Raw genomic sequence first — 22,024 nt, forward strand, 5'->3', positions numbered from 1 at the left:
TTGGTTGCCCCAGAGGTGACCGTGGCCATTGTGATGGATTCATCTAGGGAGGTAGCCGGGACTTCCCATGATGTGTCCATGATCTTGCCTTCTCTGCATTGGTCGTCTTCTCCCTCTGCTCCTCTTTCTACTGAAGATGTGGTTCATCAATTTGATGCCACTCATCGGTTGTCAGAGTTGACCGCTTCTTGGGGAGACTTCACGACCTTTGCGACTTCTTTTGGAGAAAAACTCCAAGTAAGTTTTCTGAAGTTCTTTCTTTGGATGTCCGTCTTTCTCCTATTCTTATGCCTTCTTTGTCTCTTTCTTTTTTGATCAGTCCTTCTCTCGGGACCATATCGGTTTCTTCTTCTTGTCGGAAACCAAGAAGAAGTTGTCATCTGAGTTGAGCGCCCTGAAGGCAGAGCTAGATCTCTACTAGGCCAAGATGGAGGCTGAGCATCAAACGCATTAGAAGGAGGAACAAGGTCTTCGTTCTTGGGTTGTTGAGGCTGAGAAGTAGAGGGATGCTGCTATCTAGGAGGCTTTAAAGAATTCGGAGGCCATCAAAGAACTTAGAGGCCGTGAAGAAGAAGTGCAACATTATTATGGGTTCATTTTGTTTCCTTCTGTATTCAAATTCTCCTTTCTGCTGACTTATTGTTTGGTGTCTTGTCCAGCTCTCTGAGTTGAAAAGCAGAAGCTCTCGGAGGGCATTGATGAAATGAAGACTCTTGTTCGTTCTAGTCACAATAAGGCTGAGGAGGTAATTATTCATGCTGAGGAAGAACTTGCGCTTGCTAAGTTAATTAGGCATGGAGCTGATAGAGATCTTGTGCATGCCCAAAAAACTATTGAAGACTTGTCTAGCAAGTTGGCGACGGCTACTGAAAACTGGAAAGCTTTGTGGAAATCCTTTCGTTCAGTAGCCAATGTTCTCTGAACTCCAACAGATGATGGACAATCTTGGGCTCAGTTAATTCCTCGAATTGTGACTCGTTTCCAAGAGTTCATGAAGAGGTGCCCCAACTATGTACCAAGAATGTCCTGGCCTAGGTCCGAGTTCTTGCTCCAGAGGCGCCTTTATCCAAGATAGCAGAGGAAGCCGATAGTTAAAAATACATTGATGCCATTGAGAGGATGGAGCCTAAGGTCGAAGACTTAGCCAGTAGAATTATAGATAATCTGAATATTGTTATCTCTTCTCCTGACAATGATGCTTGATGTATTTGACCTTTATGCCCGCGCCTTGTAATATGACATTATACTTCTTTTTGAATGAAGATTTTTTTGTTGATGTCTTGTTTGCCTGGATGCCTTGTTTATTCTTTGGATGAGTTGTCCAAGTGATCAGGGTTACTTGACTTGCTGAGTACTTTGTCTTGCTTTCGTCTTTGCCATGTAAACAATTCTACGCGTTATCTTGACAAACTTTCTTGATTTGTCGAGTACTTCTCTGACCTTCCTCTGTGCCATGTAAACAACTCATTATATGTAGGTCTTTGTGTTGACAACCTTTCTTGATCTATCGAGTGCTTGTCTAGCTTTTGTCTGCGCCATGTAAACAACTCGGTATAGAACATTGTCTTGACAAACTCTGGGCTCTTGTTAGTACTGAAAAGACTTAGGACCGAAGATCTCAAACATCTTCAGCTTCTCCTTTTCGGCTTTTTCGCTTAACTCTAACTATGTTTAGCATCTGTCTCTTTCCTTGAGTGTAGCCCCCGAGCCTCTTGCTTCTTGGCACAAGGAGCTGGAGGGTCTTGTCTTGAAATTGCTCTGATTTATGCTTCAGGCTTAGTTTCAGTCGCTTTGCTTTTTGGTTCTTGTGTTAGCTTGTTAGCTACCCTCATCGGCGGGCACAAGCATCTTTTCAGCTATTTTGCTCTCGACCAGGATGCTTAGGCGTATTTTTTAGCCATTTTTGCTTTTTGTTCGGGTGTTAGCTTGTTAGCTACCCTTATCGGTGGGCTCAAGCATCTTTTCAGCTATTTTGCTCTCGGCCGGGATGTTCAGGCTTATTTTTAGCCATTTTGCTTTTTGGTTCGGGTGTTAGCTTGTTAGCTACCCTCATCGGTGGGTTCAAGTGTCTTTTCAGCTATTTTGCTCTCGGCCAGGATGCTGAGGCGTACTTTCAGCCATTTTGCTTTTTGGTTCGGGTGTTAGCTTATTAGCTACCCTCATTGGCGGGCTCAAGCGTCTTTTCAGCTATTTTGCTCTTGGCCAGGATGCTCAGGTGTATTTTTAGCCATTTTGCTTTTTGGTTTGGGTGTTTAGCTTGTTAGCTACCCTCATCGGTGGGCTCAAGCGTCTTTTCAGCTATTTTGCTCTCGGTCAGGATGCTCAGGCGTATTTTCAGTCATTTTGCTTTAAAGAAACAACTCGGGAAAAGCCATAATGAGACATATGTTTGTTAAGAAAGAATCATCTTTATTGATCATGAATATTGATAGGTCACAATGGTACATATGTTTTTGGTGAGCGCTATCTTTGTTGATGATGAACGTTGATCTCTTGTGTCTTGTATACATATTTTCCCTTGAGTTGTTTTCATGCGTAGAATCTTCGTAGCTGACTGATGTGCCATGTATTGTTGACTTCTTTTTCATCTTTAGTTATAAGCTTGTATGTGCCCGGTCCGATGACTTTTGTGATGATAAAAGGACCTTCCTATGGACTGAGTAGTTTGTGGCGTCCATCGGTTTTTTTGTATTCTTCTTAGTACTAGGTCTTCGACTTGTAATGATCGTGACTGGGTATTCTTGTTGTAGTGGCGCCTTAGTCCTTGGAGGTATCTTGCTGATTGTAGGGCAGCATTTACTCTGACTTCTTCTGTACTGTCGAGTTCTAATCTTCAGGTGTGTTTTGCTTCTCCTTCATCATATTGCTCTATCCTTGGGGATGTCCAGATCAAGTCTGCGAGTAGTACGGCTTCTGATTCATACACCAGGAAGAAAGGTGAGTATCTGGTGGCTCTGCTTATTTGAGTCCGTAGACCCCATACAACCTTGGGTAATTCTTCAATCCATTTTGATCCATAGTCTACTAGTTCTTCATACAGTCTTGGTTTTAATCTAGCTAGTATGAGTCTGTTTGCCCTTTTGACCTGTCCGTTGGCCTCTGGATGTGCGACTGATGCGTAATCTATTTTGAAACTGTAGTCCTGTGCCCAACTTTGGAATTCTGTGGCCGTGAAGGGAGAACCCAAATCCGTGATGATTCGATTGGGCATGCCGAAGCGGTGCACAATGTCTTAGATGAACTCAACTGCTTTGGCTGCACTGTATTTTGTTAGTGGTTTGAATTCAATCCATTTGATGAACTTGTTAATTACCACAAAGATGTACTCGAATCCGCCTTTTGCTTTTTTGAGAGGTCCTACTTGATCCAGCCCCCAGCAGGAGAAGGGCCAAGCAGGTGGTATGCAGATGAGGTTGTGGGCTGGCACATGAGCCTGTCTTGCGAACATCTAACAACTTTTGCATCTTCTAACGAGTTCTTCTATGTCTTTCAAAGCGGTTGGCCAGTAGAAACCAGTATGAAATGCTTTACCGACTAGTGTTCTTGAAGCGGCATGATTTCCACAGCAACCTGAGTGTATTTCGTCTAGGATTTGTTTGCCTTCTTCAAATGAGATGCATTTTAGGAGTACTCCTGATGATGCGGCTCTTTTGTAGAGCTTGTCTCCTACTAGGACATAATTCTTGCTTCTGCAAACAACTCGTGTGGCTTCCTATTTTTCTACTGGCAACTTATTCTCTTTGATGTAATCAATAAAAACCTGGGTCCATGAAGTGGTGATTACCAAGATCTAGGTGCCTTTAGCTGAGATTTGAGGGGTTATCTCACCGAGTTGTTTGATAGAGGGGGCTGATAACTCCTCTATGAATACACCGGGTGAGACCTTTGCCTGTCTGATCCAAGCTTGGCAAGGACGTCTGCCACAATATTAGAATCGCGTAGGACGTGTAGAATTTCTAATCCTTGAAAATATTTTTTGAGCTTTCGTATTTCAGTACAGTAAGCGCCCATGTTTTCTTTGGTGCAGTCCCAATCTTTGTTGACTTAATTGATTACCACTGCTGAATTGCCGTAAACAAGTAACCACTTGATTCCGAGGGTAATTGCTACTCATAGTCCGTGGATGAGGGCTTCGTATTCTGCTTCATTGTTTGTAGCTTGCCATAATATCTAAAGGACGTACTTGAGTTGTTTTCCGTCTGGAGAAATTAGGAGGACGCCTGCACTGGCTCCACCTAGCTTGAGTGATCCATCAAAGTACATCTTCCAATGATCAAGGATGGTGCTTGACACGGGTTGTTGAATTTCTATCCATTCGGCAACAAAATCAGCAAGGGCTTGAGATTTAATTGCTTTCCGTGGGGTGAAATCGATGTTGAGAGCACCGAGTTCAACTGCCCACTTAGATATGTGCCCTGTTGCGTCTCTATTGTGTAAGATGTCTTCGAGTGAGAAATCTATCACCATGGTAATCTTGTGGCTTTCAAAATAGTAACAAAGCTTGCGTGAAGTGATCAGTAGTGCGTAAAGTAGTTTTTGCACATGTGGGTACCAGATTTTTGATTCTGACAGTACTTCACTGATGTAGTATACTGGGCGTTGTACTTTATACACGCGCCCTTCTTCTTCTCTTTCTACTACTATCGCCGTGCTGACTACAGTAGAAGTTGCCGCAATGTATATCATCATGTCTTCGTCTTTCTTTGGAGGTGTGAGGACTGGTGAGGAGGTGAGGTATGCCTTAAGTTTCTTGAAAGCTTCATTGGTTTCTTCTGTCCATTCGAACTTGTCTATCTTCTTTAGTAGTTTAAAGAAAGGTAACCCTTTTTTATCGAGTCTTGAAATGAAACGATTGAGTGCCGCCATGCAGCCTGTTAGTTTTTGTACATCTTTGACGCTTCAAGGAGGGCCCATCTCTATTATGGCTCGAATTTGCTTAGCGCTTGCTTCGATTCCACGATGACTGACCAAGAATTCGAGTAGTTGTCCTGAAGGAACTCCGAATACACACTTGTTTGGGTTCAATTTCCACCTCCACCTTTTCAGATTCTCGAAGGTTTGTTTTAAGTCTTCAATCAGTGCATCTGGGTTCTTTGTTTTTACAACCACATCATCCACGTATGCTTCTATGTTTTCGCTGATCTGATCACCAAGGCATGTTTGGATAGCTCTTTGGTAAGTGGCTCCAGCATTCTTGAGTCCAAATGACATGGTCTTGTAGCAGTAGGCGCCGAATGGAGTGATGAAAGATGTCTTGCTCTGGTCTTGTTCCTTTAGTGCGATCTGGTGATATCCAGAATAGCAATCAAGAAAGGATAATAGGGCAGATCCTGCTATTGAATCAACTATCTGATCAATGCGTGGTAGTCCGAATAGATCTTTTAGGCAATGTTTCTTGAGATCTGTGTAGTCAACACGCATGCGCCACTCATCCGTATTCTTTTTCTATACCAGAACTGGGTTTGCTAGCCAATCTGGATGGAGGATTTCTCTGATGAATCTGGCTGCCATTAGTTTTGTAATTTCCTTTTAATTGTTGCCTTTTTGTCAGGAGAGAATCATCGTAGTCGTTGCTTCATAGGCTTGGAGCCTTCATTGATATCAATTTTGTGCTCAGTCAACTCTCTTGGGACCCCTGGCATGTTGGTCGGCTTCCAAGTGAAGATATCCTTGTTGTCCCAAAGAAAGTTGGTGAGCGTGAGTTCCTATTTTGCTGATAGGTGGGCACTGATGGTTGCCGTTTTTGAGGGATCACCGGTGCCTAGGTCGATTTTCTTGACGTTGGCTTCTTTTGGTGGTGCTAGGATGCTTGGTCTTTTAGCCGGTATCTCGAGCTCTTCTGGGCTCATTTCTGCTGTAACAGTGGTTATTTCTTTTCTTCCACCGTTGGCCTGTGCTTTTGCTGCAATTTGGATTGCCTAAATATCACAGTCAAATGCGCGCTTCAGATCACTCTGAAGAGAGAGAACACCATTAGACCCTGGTATCTTAAGCAATAGGTATGGATAATGCGGTATTGCCATGAATTTTGCTAGTGCTGGGCGCCCGAGGATTGCGTGATATGATGAATCGAAGTCCACGACTTCAAATTTGATGAATTCTGTACGGTAGTTCGAGGGAGTCCCAAAAGTAACCGGTAGGGTGATTTGTCCAAGTGGCATTGCTGCCTTGCTGGGTACTATACCATAAAAAGGTGTGCTTGTTGGTGTGATCATCCCAACGAGTTGTAGTCCCATCTTCCTTAGAGTTTCTGAAAAAATGATGTTGAGTCCGGCTCCTCCGTCGATTAGTACTTTCATAACAGTCATACTGGCAATGGTTGGATCTAGAACCAGTGGGTAATGGCCTGCGTTTCCTATGCTAGTCCATTGGTCTTCTCTTAAAATTTGTATTGGGTACTATAACCAATTAAGATATCTTGGTGTAGCAGGTTCTACTGCCATGATGGTTCGTAACGCTAGCTTTTCTTGATGTCTGCTTCTAGAATCTGGGGCCCCAGCGAAGATCACTGCTATCGTCCCTCTGGATTTTTAGAATCCCTTGTCTTCATGGTTGTTCTTATCTTTTTTCTGATTGTCTTCTTTATTGATCCCCTTACTATCTTTTCTTGTGTATCTTTCGTTGAAGGTGTAGCAAATTCCGATGGTGTGTTTTCCATTGGGGTGCAAGGGGCAACGTATGTTCTCAATGTCATCATATCTTCTAGGTTTTGAAAACTTCTTTGAATTGTCAGCCATTGCTACTGTGTTGTCTGGACCACGCTTTCTCTTCTAATGTCTGCTGTTTTGAGGAATTTGCCTGTCTAGGTTGTCTCTGTTGTTTCTATCCGGGAATCTTTCTCTTGTTTTTTCCTCTACAGTAATCATCTTTTCCACTGGTCGTCTAAATTCTTCATTGTTTTTTGGGTTTTCTTTGCAGAAGTCTTAAAATTGCCACCTAGCCATAATTTCGTGCGAGAAAGCTTCGATTACTTCTCATTGGGTGATGTTATGTACTTAAGCTCGTAGTTCGCCAAATCATCGATAGTAATTTCTTAGACTTTTCCCTCCTTTCTGCTTGAGTCCTTTTAATTCTACGTGGGTGATTGGATGTGTAATAATTCCTGCAAAATTTTCATAGAAAGCTCTTTGCAAGTCTTCCCAATTTCTGATTGATCCTGTATTTAATTTGTCAAACCACTGAAGGGGCATAGTTTCTAGGGCCATAGGAAAGAACATGGTCTTGATGTCATCGTCTCCTTCGGCCAATTCAATCGATTGTGAGTAAATCCTGAGCCATTGCTTTGGTTCAGTCTTGCCATCGTACTTGGAGTAATTGGACGGTTTGAACTTGTGAGGTAGTCGTATTGAAGCCAGTCTGTTTGCAAAACAGGGGAATCTATCGTGTGTTCTGGCTTCTATGTATTCTGATTTAGCGCCCCCTTCTTGCTAACTGTTGTCTTGGTGAGAGTAGTTCTGCATAGCTATCCTTGTGGGTGCCTCACTTCTGGCTTTCCTTGTTTGTTTGACCTGGTCTTTTTTATTATGATTTCTTCTACTTTCTCCGTTGTGACTTCTGCTTGGTCCGAGTCTCTTGAAGGCGGACTTCCTTTGATTTTGATCTTTCTGTTCATGAGATGTTGACCTGTCTGGTAGTCTTGAGCGGGCCCTTCTGTCATGCGTCCTTAGGATTATTGATCGGAGGAAGTCCCAAAGCTGTTCTTGTTTTTCATTGGGATATGAAGTCGTCCTGAGTTTTTCTAGTGCTTCTCGGATCTTATCATAGGGTGTATTCGCTGTTCGTCCTTCTTCGACCTCTTGCTCTAATTTTCTTCTGTTGTACTCGGTTAGATCTGACTCATATTTGATCCAAGTGTCCTTTCGCTGCTTAGCACGGTGTTGACATCCTTGTTTCAATTTGTTCTTTCTTTCTCTCGCTTGCCTCTGACTCTCAGTCTCACCATCGTGCCCATGGATAAATGGTGATATGTTGGATTTGGATTCATCTGAAGACCTAACATCGGGTACTTCTAGGGGGATCAATGGTGATCGAGGATGGTGAATCATGAATACTTCTCTAGCATGAGTTGTTCTGTCATCGTCGTTGATTTCCATACTGTCAGAGCTATTGATAACTTCAGTAGAGGTTTCAAGGTCACATATCGAGTCTCCTTCTTGGTAGGGTAGAGTTGATATTGTCGTATCGTCGACTAGTTGGGTGACGTCATCCTCAGGAACGGTATCCGGCCAATGAACGATGTAGTCTTGAGATATTATAGTTAAAACGAGACCTTCCTGGGCTCCCTTCAGTGGCATTCTAAGCACGGGATAGGTGGATCCTTCGGGCCATGTCTGATAAGATGTTGCCATGTTGTGGAGTCTGAACGGAAGAGGACCCAGCCTCTTTGAAGTTCTCTGAGTGTACTCCGAGTAGTATTCTTGATAGGTTGACGTCATGTTCCGGAGCTTTGTCAGAAAAGAACTCGGTTTTTTGAAAGAACTCGGATAAGACTTCATCTCAGAAGCGGAACTTGAGTTTGAATCAGATGCGTGAAGTCATGGAATCCGAGTTGGATTGGACATTACGAGCTGCGTGAATCTTCCAGCAAGCTAATCTATCGTTGTCGCCGAAATGGAAAAGTCCTGATGATGATCTAAATCCTCAAGGAGACGGCCTTGGAGCTTGCCGTCGTCGCCTGCCTCACAGATCTATGAACTAAAGATGAAGGTTGATCCTATTGAGAAGATCATGTTGTCGAGGTCCATCGAGCTCTCGGATGTAAAGTCGTCGAAAGCCCCTACCTGGTGCGCCAGCTGTCGATGTTTGACCACCGATAGCCTGCCACGGGGGTCCTCAGGGTAGTATGTTCGGGCTTCAGCGTATGCAAAACTCGACGGTTAACGCAAAAGACAGTCGATTTATCCTAGTTCGGACCCTCGATCTTTGATCAAGTAATAGCCCTATGTCCAGTTGGCATTAGCCTTTGCGTTGGATTGATCGTAAAGTGTTGTGTTGTACAATTGTTCTCTGAACTCCCGATCCAAGGAGCCATGCCCTCCTTTATACAGTCAGGAGGTCAGAGTCCTAGTCAGTTTACAATGAGAGTTCCTAGTACGATTATAGAATAATACTACTACTAAGATTACAGGGGAAAATCCTAGTTAGGCTAGTTCTTCTCCCTTCCTTGCGGGATATCCCGTGGGTCCCGCACCGACACTCGCTCTCTGGCTTCACCGCGATGCGACACGACGATGGTGGAAAGAGAGGGAGGGAGAGATGGGCGCGGTAGTGGGTTTGGCTCGTCCACGCCTTGGTAGGATGCGAGCGGTAGGACTAGGTGGCCCACATGTCGGCACTAGTCGATGGGCGTGCGTGCCCGACCGGCGTGGCCTGCGCGACCACAGTGCCATAAATGGCAAAGAGACGGCGGCGTGCATGGCCACATGCAGACGACACCCAACTAGGCCAGGGAGGGGCAGTGTGATGCAACACGTGTACAGGAGTGACACGATGGCAGCGGTAGCATCATGACACGAGGCGATAGTGGTAGACGCGATGGCAGTGCAACGTGGGACGGGGCAGGGCAATGACGATGTGACGGCGCATGGTTGGGAGCTAGCGGTGGGGTAGTAGCGTGGCAGTGAGGTGGGGCAGCCACGTGCCAGGGCTATCGGCCATAGTGGCCAGTCGAGCGTGTGGGTAGCCGGCATGTCGACGTCATGGCTCAGGGACGCGGTGACCGCGCCTACGTGAGGAAACCAACCAAGGACGTGCCATGCACGCTTTTTAAAGCGTCCAAAACAACTAATCGGTTGGCCAAACACCCAAACCTTCTTCACCATACTTTAGAGGGTACATTCGGCTATTACAACAGGCCATGACACTACTCTACTTTTTAACTAAATTTTTCTACAAAAATTGAGGAACAAAGCAATGTCTACCCATTCCAAAGTTCAAGAAATTTTCTAAGTTCTGAGTTGAACTCTATTTCAATTTGCATTTCTAAGCTATTGGAAATCTTAGCTAGTAATATCATTTTTCGACCGCATGTATTTCATTGTCATCTACAAAGTTTGTACTTCAAACTTTATTCAAGTATCACATACATGTTCTATAGCATTTTTGCTTAATAAAAATTGGTTTTAAACCCTAAGTGATATAACATGACTATGGAATTAACTTTCATTTCACGTTTCCATTGAACGTTTTGAGTTACGGAAATTGATCTACACTCTTTATTATATGCATTAACATATAAACATGATGCTCATGACATATTTTAATAAATGATTTACAGTGTAACATTGAGAGTGTTACAAATCTACCCCCTTAAACAAAATCTCATCCTGAGATTTCATGTGCCTAGTGTGGAAAAAGAGAAGAAATAAATTCTGATTTAAACCATTATCTCGGTTAACTAAAATGAATATGGGGATAATGCTTCAAGATATAACTTTCTTGCTCCCACGTTGCTTCGTCCTTCGAGTGATTTTGCCATTGAACTTTGTAAAAATTCACCACACTGTTTCTAGTCACTCTTTCTTTTTTGTCCAAGATCTTAACAGGATGCTCAATATAAGACAAGTCGGGCTAGAGGGGAAGTCCTTCCACTTCCACCGCTTCATCAAGGACCCACAAACATTTCTTTAACTAGGAAACATGGAATACATTATGTACTGTTGACAAAATATCCGAGAGCTGGATACAGTAGGCAGCAGAACCACACTAGGCCAAAACCTTGTATGGTCCAGCATAGCGAGGGGCTAGCTTCCCACGGACACCAAATCGATGTACACCTCTCATGGGAGATACCTTGAGATACATATGATCACCAACTTCAAATTGCAAGGGCCTTCTTCGTTTGTTTGCATAAGTTTTCTGACGACTTTGAGCTGCCTTCAAATGGCTTTGAATAATACTGACTTGCTCTCGAGCTTTTTTGATAAAACCAGACCCAAAATATCCACGATCACCCACCTCAACCATGTTAAGAGGTGTTATACATTTCTTACCATACAGAGCTTCAAAAGATGTCATACGAATGCTTTCTTGATAGCTATTATTATAAGAAAACTCAGCTAGAGTCAAGCATTCGTCCCACTTTTCAGGACAAGAAATGGCACAAGCCCTCAACATATCCTCAAGTACCTGATTGACTCTATCGGGTACCTTAGAACGGGGTACCCCGAGCGAACATCAAAGGGGTCGCTAAAGTCCCATCAAAAAATAAAGCTAGAAGGTAAGCCGTGGGCCCCTCACCCGCTATGTCCAAGCCCACCAGGCCCTCCGCCTCGCCTTGAGCCTCACGCAAGAGGTCTCGGCGTCCTGATGCAATCTCCACCTCAAGCGAGGCTCTCCACGGGAGGCCTCGGCAGGGAACACGATCTCCGCCTTGCGCGAGGCCCTCCACGGAAGGCCTCGGCAGGGGGTGCATTCTCCGTATCGCGCGAGGCCTCTCGCGGAAGGCCTCGGCAAGGAGTCCGATCTCTGTCTCACGCGAGGCCTCATTCTTCATGTTATTCGAGGCCGATTCGTCCACAGCCCGTCGCCCCCTGCCTCGACCGACCCTCCCGACAGCGCATCATGTCTCATTAATACTTCAACCACTCCCGCAATCTCAGCCGGACGATGGCTCGATACCACAGAATGGCCGACGGGACCCGAGGTCGCATCAGCGCCATACCGGCTAGGACAGGGCACGGCGGGGATTATCGGCCACTGTGTTATGACGCTATGCCCACGATCAGCGCCCACACTACACTGTGTCCCACGATTCCCGCCTCAAAAACAACATCGCACAGACAACTTGGCCCGGGTCATCACCGCCTCCAAGCCGGCGCATCAGATCAGCCGCCCACTCGGGGCCTCGGCACTGTGCACCAAGGTCTTGGCTATCTCGGGGTTTGTGCCCACCGAGACCCCCCCCACTGCGGTGCAGCCTCGGCACCGACCAAGCCTTGGCCTCACATACAGTCCGTCTACAGCGGCTTGCACGTTCACCGCCGCACCCACTCCGAGGCAGCCTAGGGGCTCCCATGACGCACAGGGTCGGACGTGACCAGCACGTCGCCCCAATGCTCCAAGGACAGACCACTCCGACGACCATGCCACCACAGGAACAGGCCACAGGGCTTGGACACACCGCCCCTGTTGACACGATGCCGTATAGTCAGCACATGTACTGTCCTTGTCCTCCCTTCAACTATAAAAGGAGAGGACTTGGGCCACTTAGAGGAGGGGAAGAAGAGGAGAACACCTTGTAACACACACACACGCGCATATCCCAACCACCTGAGAGCAACGTCTCAAGCGGCCCATACGACACCTTGCCGAGACCTAGGACTAGCTCCCTCTCTCCCCTAGCTTGTAACCCCCTACTACAAGCATTTCGGTGAAAGGAATACAAGATCGATCTCTCAGACTGGACGTAGGGCATCGATTGCCTGAACCAGTATAAACCTTGTGTCTCTTTGCATCACCATCCGGGATTAGGAGCACGCAGTTCAAATTCACTGGTTGGTTGAGGACCCCTCGGTCCGAAACACCGACAGACTCTTTCTGTCTGACCATCAGTTTGTGGATGATAAGCTAAACTTCTAAGGAGACTAGTACCAGGACATTCCTGGAGTTGCTCCCAAAAAATGAGAGACAAAGACTAACCCTCTATCAGAGACGATAGTAAGAGGAACTCCATGCAGGATCACGATCCGGTCAAAATACAACTTGGCATACTTCTTGATGGAATACCTGGTATCTACCGGAATAAAATGAGCGGTCTTAGTGAGACGATCCACAATGACCCAAATAGAGTTATAGCCCTTGAACGTGCGGGGTAGATCCATAATGAAATCCATGAAAATCTCCTCCCATTTTCAAACAGGGATAGGCAAGGGCTGCAAAAATCTCGGTGTACGCATATGGTATGCCTTAACTCTTTCACAAATGTCGCACTTCGCGACGTACTTGGTGTTTACACCAAAATTTGGGAAGAAGAATGCGGGAACTCGAAGCTTCCAAGATTGTGTCAATCAAGGAATCGATTAATTGAGGATCGATATCAGCTGATTCAGATGGAGCGTTGGAATCGGCTCTCTTCGAATGACGTCAGCAGATAACGACAATGAGCTACGATTGACGTCGAGAAATACATGTCGGACTATACAAAAAGAGAAAGATTGGGGTCTAAGTTATCTTAAGTTAGGAATATTTTTCCAAAGATTGTAATGAGTTATACTTGAGTAGGATTCGTGCTTAGACTCCGGGTATAAATATTAAACCCCGGCTATTGTAAAAGGACATCCAATCAATCAATACAAGTTACTTTTTTTTGGCTTTACGCCAACCCTTAGGAGTAGGAGTAGTGTAGATCTCGGCGAGTTCTTCAACAAGCAGGGTTGCATCGGTCCGGTCGACCTCCGGCTTGTCTGTAAGTACTGTCATGGCTTATACTTTTGTTTGTACGACTGCATCGGTTATGTTCGACCTCCACTATGAACTTTAGTATAAGTTACTTATCGACTCTTATCTATTTCAAGTATGACTGCATCGGTTAAGTTCGATCTCCACTGCTTGAATTAGATTAAGGTTAAATTATCGGCTCTACTTAAGAGTGGCATCAGATCCATTAAGTTACTGATTTTGCTTATGTTCTTATTGTTAAGCTCCAGTAAAGTCTGACATAAATACTTACCGAAGAAACCGACATCAGCTGTGATCTTGCACAACTTTGATCATCTTCTCTATGCTTATTGTCTTATTTACCTACCGAGTAGAGTAGATCAATCAACGAAAAATATCTTGCACCAACAACATTTTTTTGAGGCAGCAATAGCATTTTCTGCACACCTACAGGATGACTGCGAGAGCAATGAGAAAGTGAGAAGGCGAAGCAAATCTGCTTGAACCAATCACGGCCCGCCTATACGAAGCCCAATATCGCGATACAGTTGCATCCGTTTGAAGGCGCAAACAGTGAGCGGTCATCGGCCCGAAATCAAAGAGCAGAACACAAATCTTGGCCCACTTTTCAGTCCAGTCCATAATGCCACTAGTCATCAGAAAAACTGATCTTTCCTTCGCTCCGTTCCATCTCGCGGCGCCTGTAGGCTGTAGCCTGTAGGCCTGTAGCCCACTGCTAGCCCACGCCGCCATTACAGCCGCGCCGATGCTCCCATCGCCGCCGGCGATATCGCCGGCGCGGCTGCACAAGCTGGTGACGTCGCAGCAGGATCCGCTCCTCGCGCTGGAGCTCGTCACCGTCACCTCCCCGACCACCACGCCGCACCCTGCCACGCTCCACTCCCTCCTGCTCCGCCTCGCCCGCCGCCGCGACCACCTACCCCACGCGCTCGCGCTCCTCCGCCGCCTCCCGTCCCCGCACCTCCTGCTCCCACTTCTCCTCTCGGTGCTCCACCTCCGCCGGCCGCCTCAGCTCTTTCTCTCCACCTTCAACTCCCTCTTCGTCTCGGGGCCCAGCCCTTTGCCGCTCCACCCGCAGCTCCTCCTCCGCCTCCTCGGCGCCCTATCCTCCACCCCGTCCCACTTCCCGTCTGCGCTTCACCTCCTCCGCCTCGTCTCCTCGCGGCTACCTCTCCCCGCTCCGCTCGTCCTCGCCTCCCACAACCTGCTAATCGACGCCGCGGCTCGATCCGGCCACGTCGCCGTGTCACTCTCACTCTTCCACCGCCTCCGCTCGCTCCATGTATGCCCCAATGCCGACACCTACCGCATCCTTACGCAATCACTCTGCTGCAAGGCCCAGGTCCGAACCGCGGCTACACTGCTCGACGAAATGCTGCACAGGGGCATCCCTGCCGATCCACTGGCGTACACCACCGTGCTGAACGCTCTCTGCCGCAAGAAGCAGCTCCGAGAGGCATACCGCCTGCTCTGTCTCATGCGAGGCCGTGGAGTCTCCCCTGACATTGTGCATTACAAGTTACAACACGGTCATTGTCGGGATGTGCCGCGAGGGACGGCCACTGGATGCCTGCAAGGTTGTTGGTGATATGGTGGAGAGCGGATGTACACCGAATGCAGTGACATATGCCACAGTGGTGAATGGGCTGTGCGTAAGCGGATTATACGATAAGGCGGAGGCTTACCTGGCGGACATGGTTGGTAAAGGGCTTGTTCCACATTTCTCAGTGTTTCATTCAGTTATCAAGGGTTGCTGTACAGTTGGGAAAGTAGAAGAGGCTGCACAAATTATGAGCTGGATGCTTGATCTTGGAGTGGTTCCGCATGTTGAGAGCTGGAGTTCACTGATCAGGTGTGTTTGTACTGATAAGGATTGTATTGAGGCAGAATTGTTGCAGATGGTGGGATGGCAGTGTGGTTCAAACACGATCTCTAGCAGTACCTTAAGTGATGTCACTTGACTGATGCAAAACAAACTATTGATCTTTAATATCTGTTGGATACAAAGGAACAGTTCTTCAAGAAAATAGCAGGAGATATGGCAGAAACTGGATAGCATGACCAATTTTCTTGCTAAAGCGCCTCTAGTGGAGTATTAGGAGCATTATCTGGTTTGTCTTGCTGGTTAGTTTCAGTAAGGTAAGCCATCTCCTGATAAATCATAATATGAATCATAGTAGCACAGCCAAGCCTGTTGCTAGTGTCCCTGGGTTCTAGTACATTCCTATACTTCCATCAAAGTCAATTTCTCGAACTGTTTTTTTTTTTGGCGCTTTTAATAGCTTGGTAGTTGAAACATTTAGCTGGATCTGTTCAAACATTAAATTGTGAAGATAAGATTTTGGAGCAAGCCTACCATTTTCCGTTTCTTTCTTTTACTGCAGTGTTCATGCTCTTTCGCATTAAGTGCAGCAGCATCCATATATTGTCCTAATATATCTATGCCTAATCTTCTTATACCCAGTGTGGTTTTGGCGTTAGGGACTCAGAGAAGGATCAGCATCCATGGAGCTAACATAATGACAATACATCCAGTTAGTGCTCAAGAAAGAGAACTTAGGGGCAGGACTCCAGCTGCTGTTTGATTTTCTGAAGTGAAGTCTTTTATCTTATTATGAGAAAGGAACTACATGGTTTCCATGAGAGACAAAACCTTATCAGCCGGAAATCTCTATTTGTCAACATAGCTGAACTAGGATTGCATTAACTTTTGGGACGGAGATAATACTTTTATGAGGAGGGGTGGGCATTACATGAATAATATTTTTTTTATGTCAAAATTACCGTTACTAAGCAGTCGTGAGTACTTTATAGGTTGTATATAGAGTTCAGGCTTCAGGAAAGAGATGTTGGCAAGCACCGGGGATCCTGCTCTGCGCGGACCCTGGAGGAAGCTATTGCAAGTTGCTTCCATAACGATAATTTGCTGAATCAAGCATGGTTGCTTGTGGTAAATAATAGTATGGTTATGGGGTAAATTACAGTGGCTCAAGGAGAGCAGAATGCAAATTTGTAACTTCAATTGATCTCAGTTGATGGTATCCTCTGTGTTAAACACGCTTCTATTCAATTTCCGAAATATACAGACTGTCAGTTCGCTATATAACTGAAGAATGGGTTCTCTCCACATTATTGATAGTACCCACCGGAACTACTGCAAATGATAGCTGGACTGCTGGGTGATTCTTGCATTTCATTTTTGGTTCAAATCCTGTGAATGGGAGGCGCAGTACAGATTCGCTGCTCTCCTATCAGCCCAAACGAACAGGGCGTAGCTCTTTGCAACGGGGGAATTTAACTGTTTCCTGAAGATTCCCGATTCCAGTAAAACAGGCCAATGTATGTGTGGTTCAGCGACACGGATACGGGACGTTTTCTTCACCGCGATTCTGATTTCTGAATATGCAGTGGTTTCGCAACCACATACGGACGTTTTCTTCCCCGCGACCCCACTGGCCTCTGCTGCGGCGGAGTGCGGACCAGACGACCTGCGCTTCCTGTTCTGTTGCGCGTTCCCTCCCTCCTGGTCTCTGCTGCGGACCTACGGTTGCGGCTGCGGAGCCCCACCGCTGCACTGGCCAAAGTGGCCGCCGTCCTCCGCCACAGAAAATTCACGCACGACTCCGAGCAGCCGCCCTCCGCCACAATTTCGCCATGGGCGCGCCCTAGCCCCGCCCTTCTTATCCCCGCTCTTCCCCGCCTATGGCTGCTGCTGCTGCTACCGCTGACGCCTCCGCGCAGCCCCTCCCATGGCTCTGTTCGCGCTCCGTTTCGGGCCGCTTCTCCCAGCCCCGCCCCACCGCCGTCCGATCCTGCGCAACCGATGCCAGGGCCGGATCGTCGTCTCCAATGCCGCCACCCCCGTGAGGGACGGGGGCACGGCCGCGGTGGTGTGGTTTAAGCATGACCTCCGCATCGACGACCACCCGGGCCTCGCCGCCGCCGTCTCGGAGCCGCGGCGCCCCGTTGTGCCGCTCTACGTCTTTGACCGACGCATCCTCGCCGGTATGTTGCTTGTGTTGGTGCTAGACGTCCGATCCGGTTGACTGTTGGGGTGTGGGATTTGTGAATAGTGCGCGCGGTGTGATGGGCTTTGTGTCCGTGCTGCTTCTGTACCTGTCTCTCGTGCGTCCAGCGTGGTGCCAAAGCCGAAGTTGAACACTGAGCATGCATAGTGTCCATTGCTAACTCGAAGTAATAGTCCGGGCTGTCTGCCATCACTGTGGAACTCGCTACTTCTGCTACCGTGAAGTTTAGTGGCATTAAACATGTGCTGCTTTGCATCAAAAGCTATTAGATATTGAAACCATTTCTGTCTTGGACTGCATTGTAATTGCTGCTTCTTGAGAGAAGTATTGTCACCAAAATCCCGGATCAGAAGTGCTAAGATCACAAGTTAAGACTGCATGCAATCTCAGCCTATTGTTCTAGATTTCCTGCTACACTAGGATCGTGACAATGACTTTTACCAGGTGGGGCACAGTGATTTGCTACATTTTTTTTTTCGGTGCTGTTGGATTTGGTTTTGATGGTTGGTAGTGCAATTGTCTAAGTTGCAGCATACTACAGACTGCACAGCAACTGTGTCCATCTTTTATAGGACATCTTAAACTCATTTGTTTGCTATTTTTCCTATAGTTTGTTTGGCAGAATTAGGATGGGTTTGTTAATTGTTAATGACTTGTTGGTTACCAGCCCTAGTTCCACACTGTTAAAATTAGTAGCATCACTGAACTAAGCATCTATATAATTTCCCCCCATCACTTGCAGGCTATTCAGATAAAATGCTGGAACTACTGCTATTTGCTCTGAAAGATCTTAAGATGGCGTTGAAATCTCAAGATTCTGATTTGCTCATAGGCCTGGGAAACGCTGAAGATGTCGTGCTGAAGCTTGTGAATGAGGTCACTATGCAAGGTTTATATTGAGCATTGAGCTTAAGAGTTTACATGTAGGTTCGCATCTAGCTATCTAACATAAGTATCTTCTGGTTGCAATGTTGCATGCACTGGTGGAGCATAACAGGTACAAGCAGGTCTCATTTTTACAGAAGAAGAAGTTGAATATAGAATGCGTGATGTTCTGGCGAATGTTGAATCATCTTTATCTAATGGGCCATTCTCATGGGGAAGCCCTCCCAAGATAGTGGCTTGGAGTGCCCCATTGTATGACTATAAGGTAATTTAATTACAACCTCTCCTTTTATCCTCTATTAACTTAAATATATATGACATGCTGATAGCTGAAGTACTCATTATACTAGAATTTGGCAGCAGTATCGACATCACATGACGAATTTTTAAAGAAAAAAATACCATTGGCCACACCTCTTGCTGCGGCAACTTTGCCTGCTCTAAATTTGGAGTTAGACACAGGTGCACTTTAATTCTATTCTTTCTGCATTATATGTTATTGAGTCAAATGTACCAGTGGTCACTAAACTTGTTCAAGGGTGTCATCTTTGTCCCCGAACTATTAATTTCCAGTTCCATGACTATGAACTTACTACGGCCCTGTCTGTTTGAGCTTCTGTGGCTTTGGCTTCTCAGAAGCCAGAAGATGAAACAAGTAGCCTGCTTCTGAGGAGCTTCTGGAGAAGCCACAAGCCTGCAAAATCTGGCTTTACTACTATAAAATCTGATAAGCCCAGAAGCAGGTCTGGAGGAGCTTTTCTAAGAAACCAGCTTTTGTAAAAGCTCCACCCACAGAAACTGCAAATCTTATAAGCCCAGAAGCAGGTCTGAAGGGATGTCAAGTAAGCTGATTAACACTGGTTATGAGGGTTTGGACCTTGGATGTTAGCAAGTTCAGGGATGTGAAACTGCAAATCAATAGTTCCAGGACTTACATGGCATCTCTGGACAAGTTTAAAGATGTTGATGTATTTCACTCTGCTATTTTACCCATTTCTTTGGACATTTTTGTGTCCCCACTTAGCTACTCTATAATAATTTCCTATTCAGGTCCTCTACCCACTCTGGAAGAATTAAAATGTTTCCTGAAAGACATAGCACCAGAGGATAATTGGGCTCCTCTCAAGAGCATGTCTGCAATATCTATTCTTAAAAAGACAATCAGTCAAAGGAAGATCAAAAGTAATGCTACATTAAGCACCAGCAATGGAGAAAACATAGAGGATATCACCATGGATTCTGGTTCATCAAGAAAGAGGATTATAAACTCAATGTTTGCATCAGAAAACTCACTGGAAGTTAGGGGTGGAACAGATATTACTTTGGATGCTTTGTCTGCTTACCTAAAATACCTGGAAGGCACAGGAAATGCTAGTTGGCAAGAGTATGTATCACCAACTAATTTTGTCCTTCAATTAAATTCTCACCAGGGACTTTGTCTTTCATTTTATTCATGTAATGGAGTCATTGGTATTAATGTATTATATGAATTCTTAGTGAGTTTTCATATCTGACCCGATTTAACTCTTTATCCAGGCTGCATGATAAAGTGCGCTTAGCTGAAACCAGATATGGTGCTTCATTCTACATCTTATTTGGTCCTGCAATTCAGCTTGGAGTCATATCTAGGAGGAAAGCTTACATGGAGACTATTCAATATGAAAAAGATCGCAATGCAGGTTTTCTATCACCATTTGGGTACTCAACACCTACAGTGACAGCAGCAGTTGATGCTATATGTTCGATGGAGGTATTTTTATTTTATATCTTTCCTATCTTGTTTTCAATGTCATACCTTTTCCTTCTCTATTGGGCTCATTTGTTAAGCAAACCAAGCACCACTTTCTTTTGCCTCTTAACAATCTATTTGTTACATGACAGTGGTATTGGCTCTTGGCATCAAAATCCCAAGTATGTGTCGAGGGGAAATATCCTATAAGAATTTGGAGATGGAAGGGTTATCTTGTACAGGTTGTCTTCTTACTTTCTGCGGTTATGCATTTAAAATCACTATAAACACAACTTTATTTATGCCGGTTAGTGCAAATTCCTTATTTCATTATTTCAACCATTCTTTACTGTATACATGTTGTGGATGTTTGTCTAAATTTATCTATGTACACAACTTTATTTATGTTGCTTACCACAAATTCCTAATTTCAACCCCCCTCTGCAGTACACCTTTCTTGGCAATGAAGGTCCAGCTGTTCTTCTTGTGCATGGTTTTGGAGCTTTCCTGGAGCATTTTCGTGACAATATAGACAAGATTGCTGATATGGGCCACCGAGTTTGGGCAATTACTCTTGTTGGCTTTGGTAAATCAGAGAAACCAAATGTCAACTATTCAGAACTTTTCTGGTCAGAACTACTGAGAGACTTTATTGTCGATATTGTGAGGGAGCCTGTTCATCTTCTTGGCAACTCTATTGGAGGTACATGAATTATATTTAAAATTTTCTATACAGATGATGGGAATACATTTTTTTTGCACAGCGCAACGTTAATGAAGTTATATCTGTGCTAAGTTGATGTGCAACCCTATTCAGAACACAATCTTGATGAAGTCATTCTCTTTCTCAAACATTCTCAGGTTATATCTGTGCTATTGCTGCTGGTTTATGGCCTTCTCTTGCAAAATCTCTGGTTCTTTTAAACTCAGCTGGTTCAGTTGTTCCAAGTTACTCCTTCGTCCCACTGAGTGAAGTAAGGCAACCGATCTTCTGTATCCTATTTTTAATTATGCTTTCTTATTTACATGTTTTACTGAAAGCTCAGGCATACCGTGGTTTTATTACAGAGCTAAGAATCAATGTTTTATCATAGTAATTTCCTGAGTAATAGGTTTATGCTTGTCTGTCTCAAACATTTTCATGGTTTTGTTGACTACAAATGAATTGATAATAATATGCCCTACAAATTGAACTTTTTTGGTTTGGTAATATTAATTACTTCCTCCATCCCAAAAAACTTGAAGTTTTAGTTTTATCCAAAGTCAAACTATTTAAAGTTTGACCAAATTTATAGAGAAAATTGCTAGAATTTATGACATCAAATAGGCACACTATAAAAAATATGTTCCATGATGAAACTAATGATACTAATATAAATATAAATATTGTTTTACATAAACTTGGTCAAACTTAAGATAGTTTGACTTAGGACAAAACTAAAACGTCAAGTTTTTTGGGATGGAGTTAGTATCTGTGTTGATGCACATCAACCTTACATAGCTGTTGCAACTGTCATCATATCAATTTGTGGAGCTAATAGATTTATGCATGCAGCTGTCCCATACATTTCCATGTTCCTGTTGGCATGACGATGTGACGGCGCATGGTTGGGAGCTAGCGGTGGGGTAGTAGCGTGGCAGTGAGGTGGGGCAGCCACGTGCCAGGGCTATCGGCCATAGTGGCCAGTCGAGCGTGTGGGTAGCCGGCATGTCGACGTCATGGCTCAGGGACGCGGTGACCGCGCCTACGTGAGGAAACCAACCAAGGACGTGCCATGCACGCTTTTTAAAGCGTCCAAAACAACTAATCGGTTGGCCAAACACCCAAACCTTCTTCACCATACTTTAGAGGGTACATTCGGCTATTACAACAGGCCATGACACTACTCTACTTTTTAACTAAATTTTTCTACAAAAATTGAGGAACAAAGCAATGTCTACCCATTCCAAAGTTCAAGAAATTTTCTAAGTTCTGAGTTGAACT

At 45.1% G+C, this 22,024-nt stretch overlaps 1 protein-coding gene and 1 pseudogene across 2 annotated transcripts; both read left to right on the forward strand.

The window, feature by feature from the left end:
• The first annotated feature begins 14,078 nt into the window (after positions 1-14,078).
• Positions 14,079-16,705, forward strand: LOC136542187 (pentatricopeptide repeat-containing protein At4g01400, mitochondrial-like; annotated as a pseudogene).
• A 308-nt stretch (positions 16,706-17,013) lies between these two features.
• On the forward strand, positions 17,014-21,621 carry LOC136542186 (uncharacterized). 2 transcript variants are annotated; one of them, XM_066534505.1, is made up of 9 exons: positions 17,014-17,403; positions 18,169-18,302; positions 18,424-18,576; positions 18,662-18,773; positions 19,362-19,695; positions 19,848-20,061; positions 20,193-20,282; positions 20,488-20,743; positions 20,902-21,621. In XM_066534505.1, the coding sequence occupies exons 1-9, from the start codon at positions 17,148-17,150 to the stop codon at positions 21,132-21,134; spliced, it is 1,782 nt and encodes a 593-aa protein (XP_066390602.1). In that variant the 5' UTR covers positions 17,014-17,147; the 3' UTR covers positions 21,135-21,621. The 2 variants fall into 2 exon arrangements, with proteins under 2 accessions (XP_066390602.1, XP_066390603.1); XM_066534506.1 differs by lacking the exon at positions 17,014-17,403 and having other exon boundaries at positions 18,171-18,315.
• The last annotated feature ends 403 nt before the right edge of the window (positions 21,622-22,024 follow it).

This window comes from Miscanthus floridulus, chromosome 3 (assembly GCF_019320115.1).
Source record: "Miscanthus floridulus cultivar M001 chromosome 3, ASM1932011v1, whole genome shotgun sequence".
In the NCBI taxonomy this organism is placed as follows: domain Eukaryota; kingdom Viridiplantae; phylum Streptophyta; class Magnoliopsida; order Poales; family Poaceae; genus Miscanthus; species Miscanthus floridulus.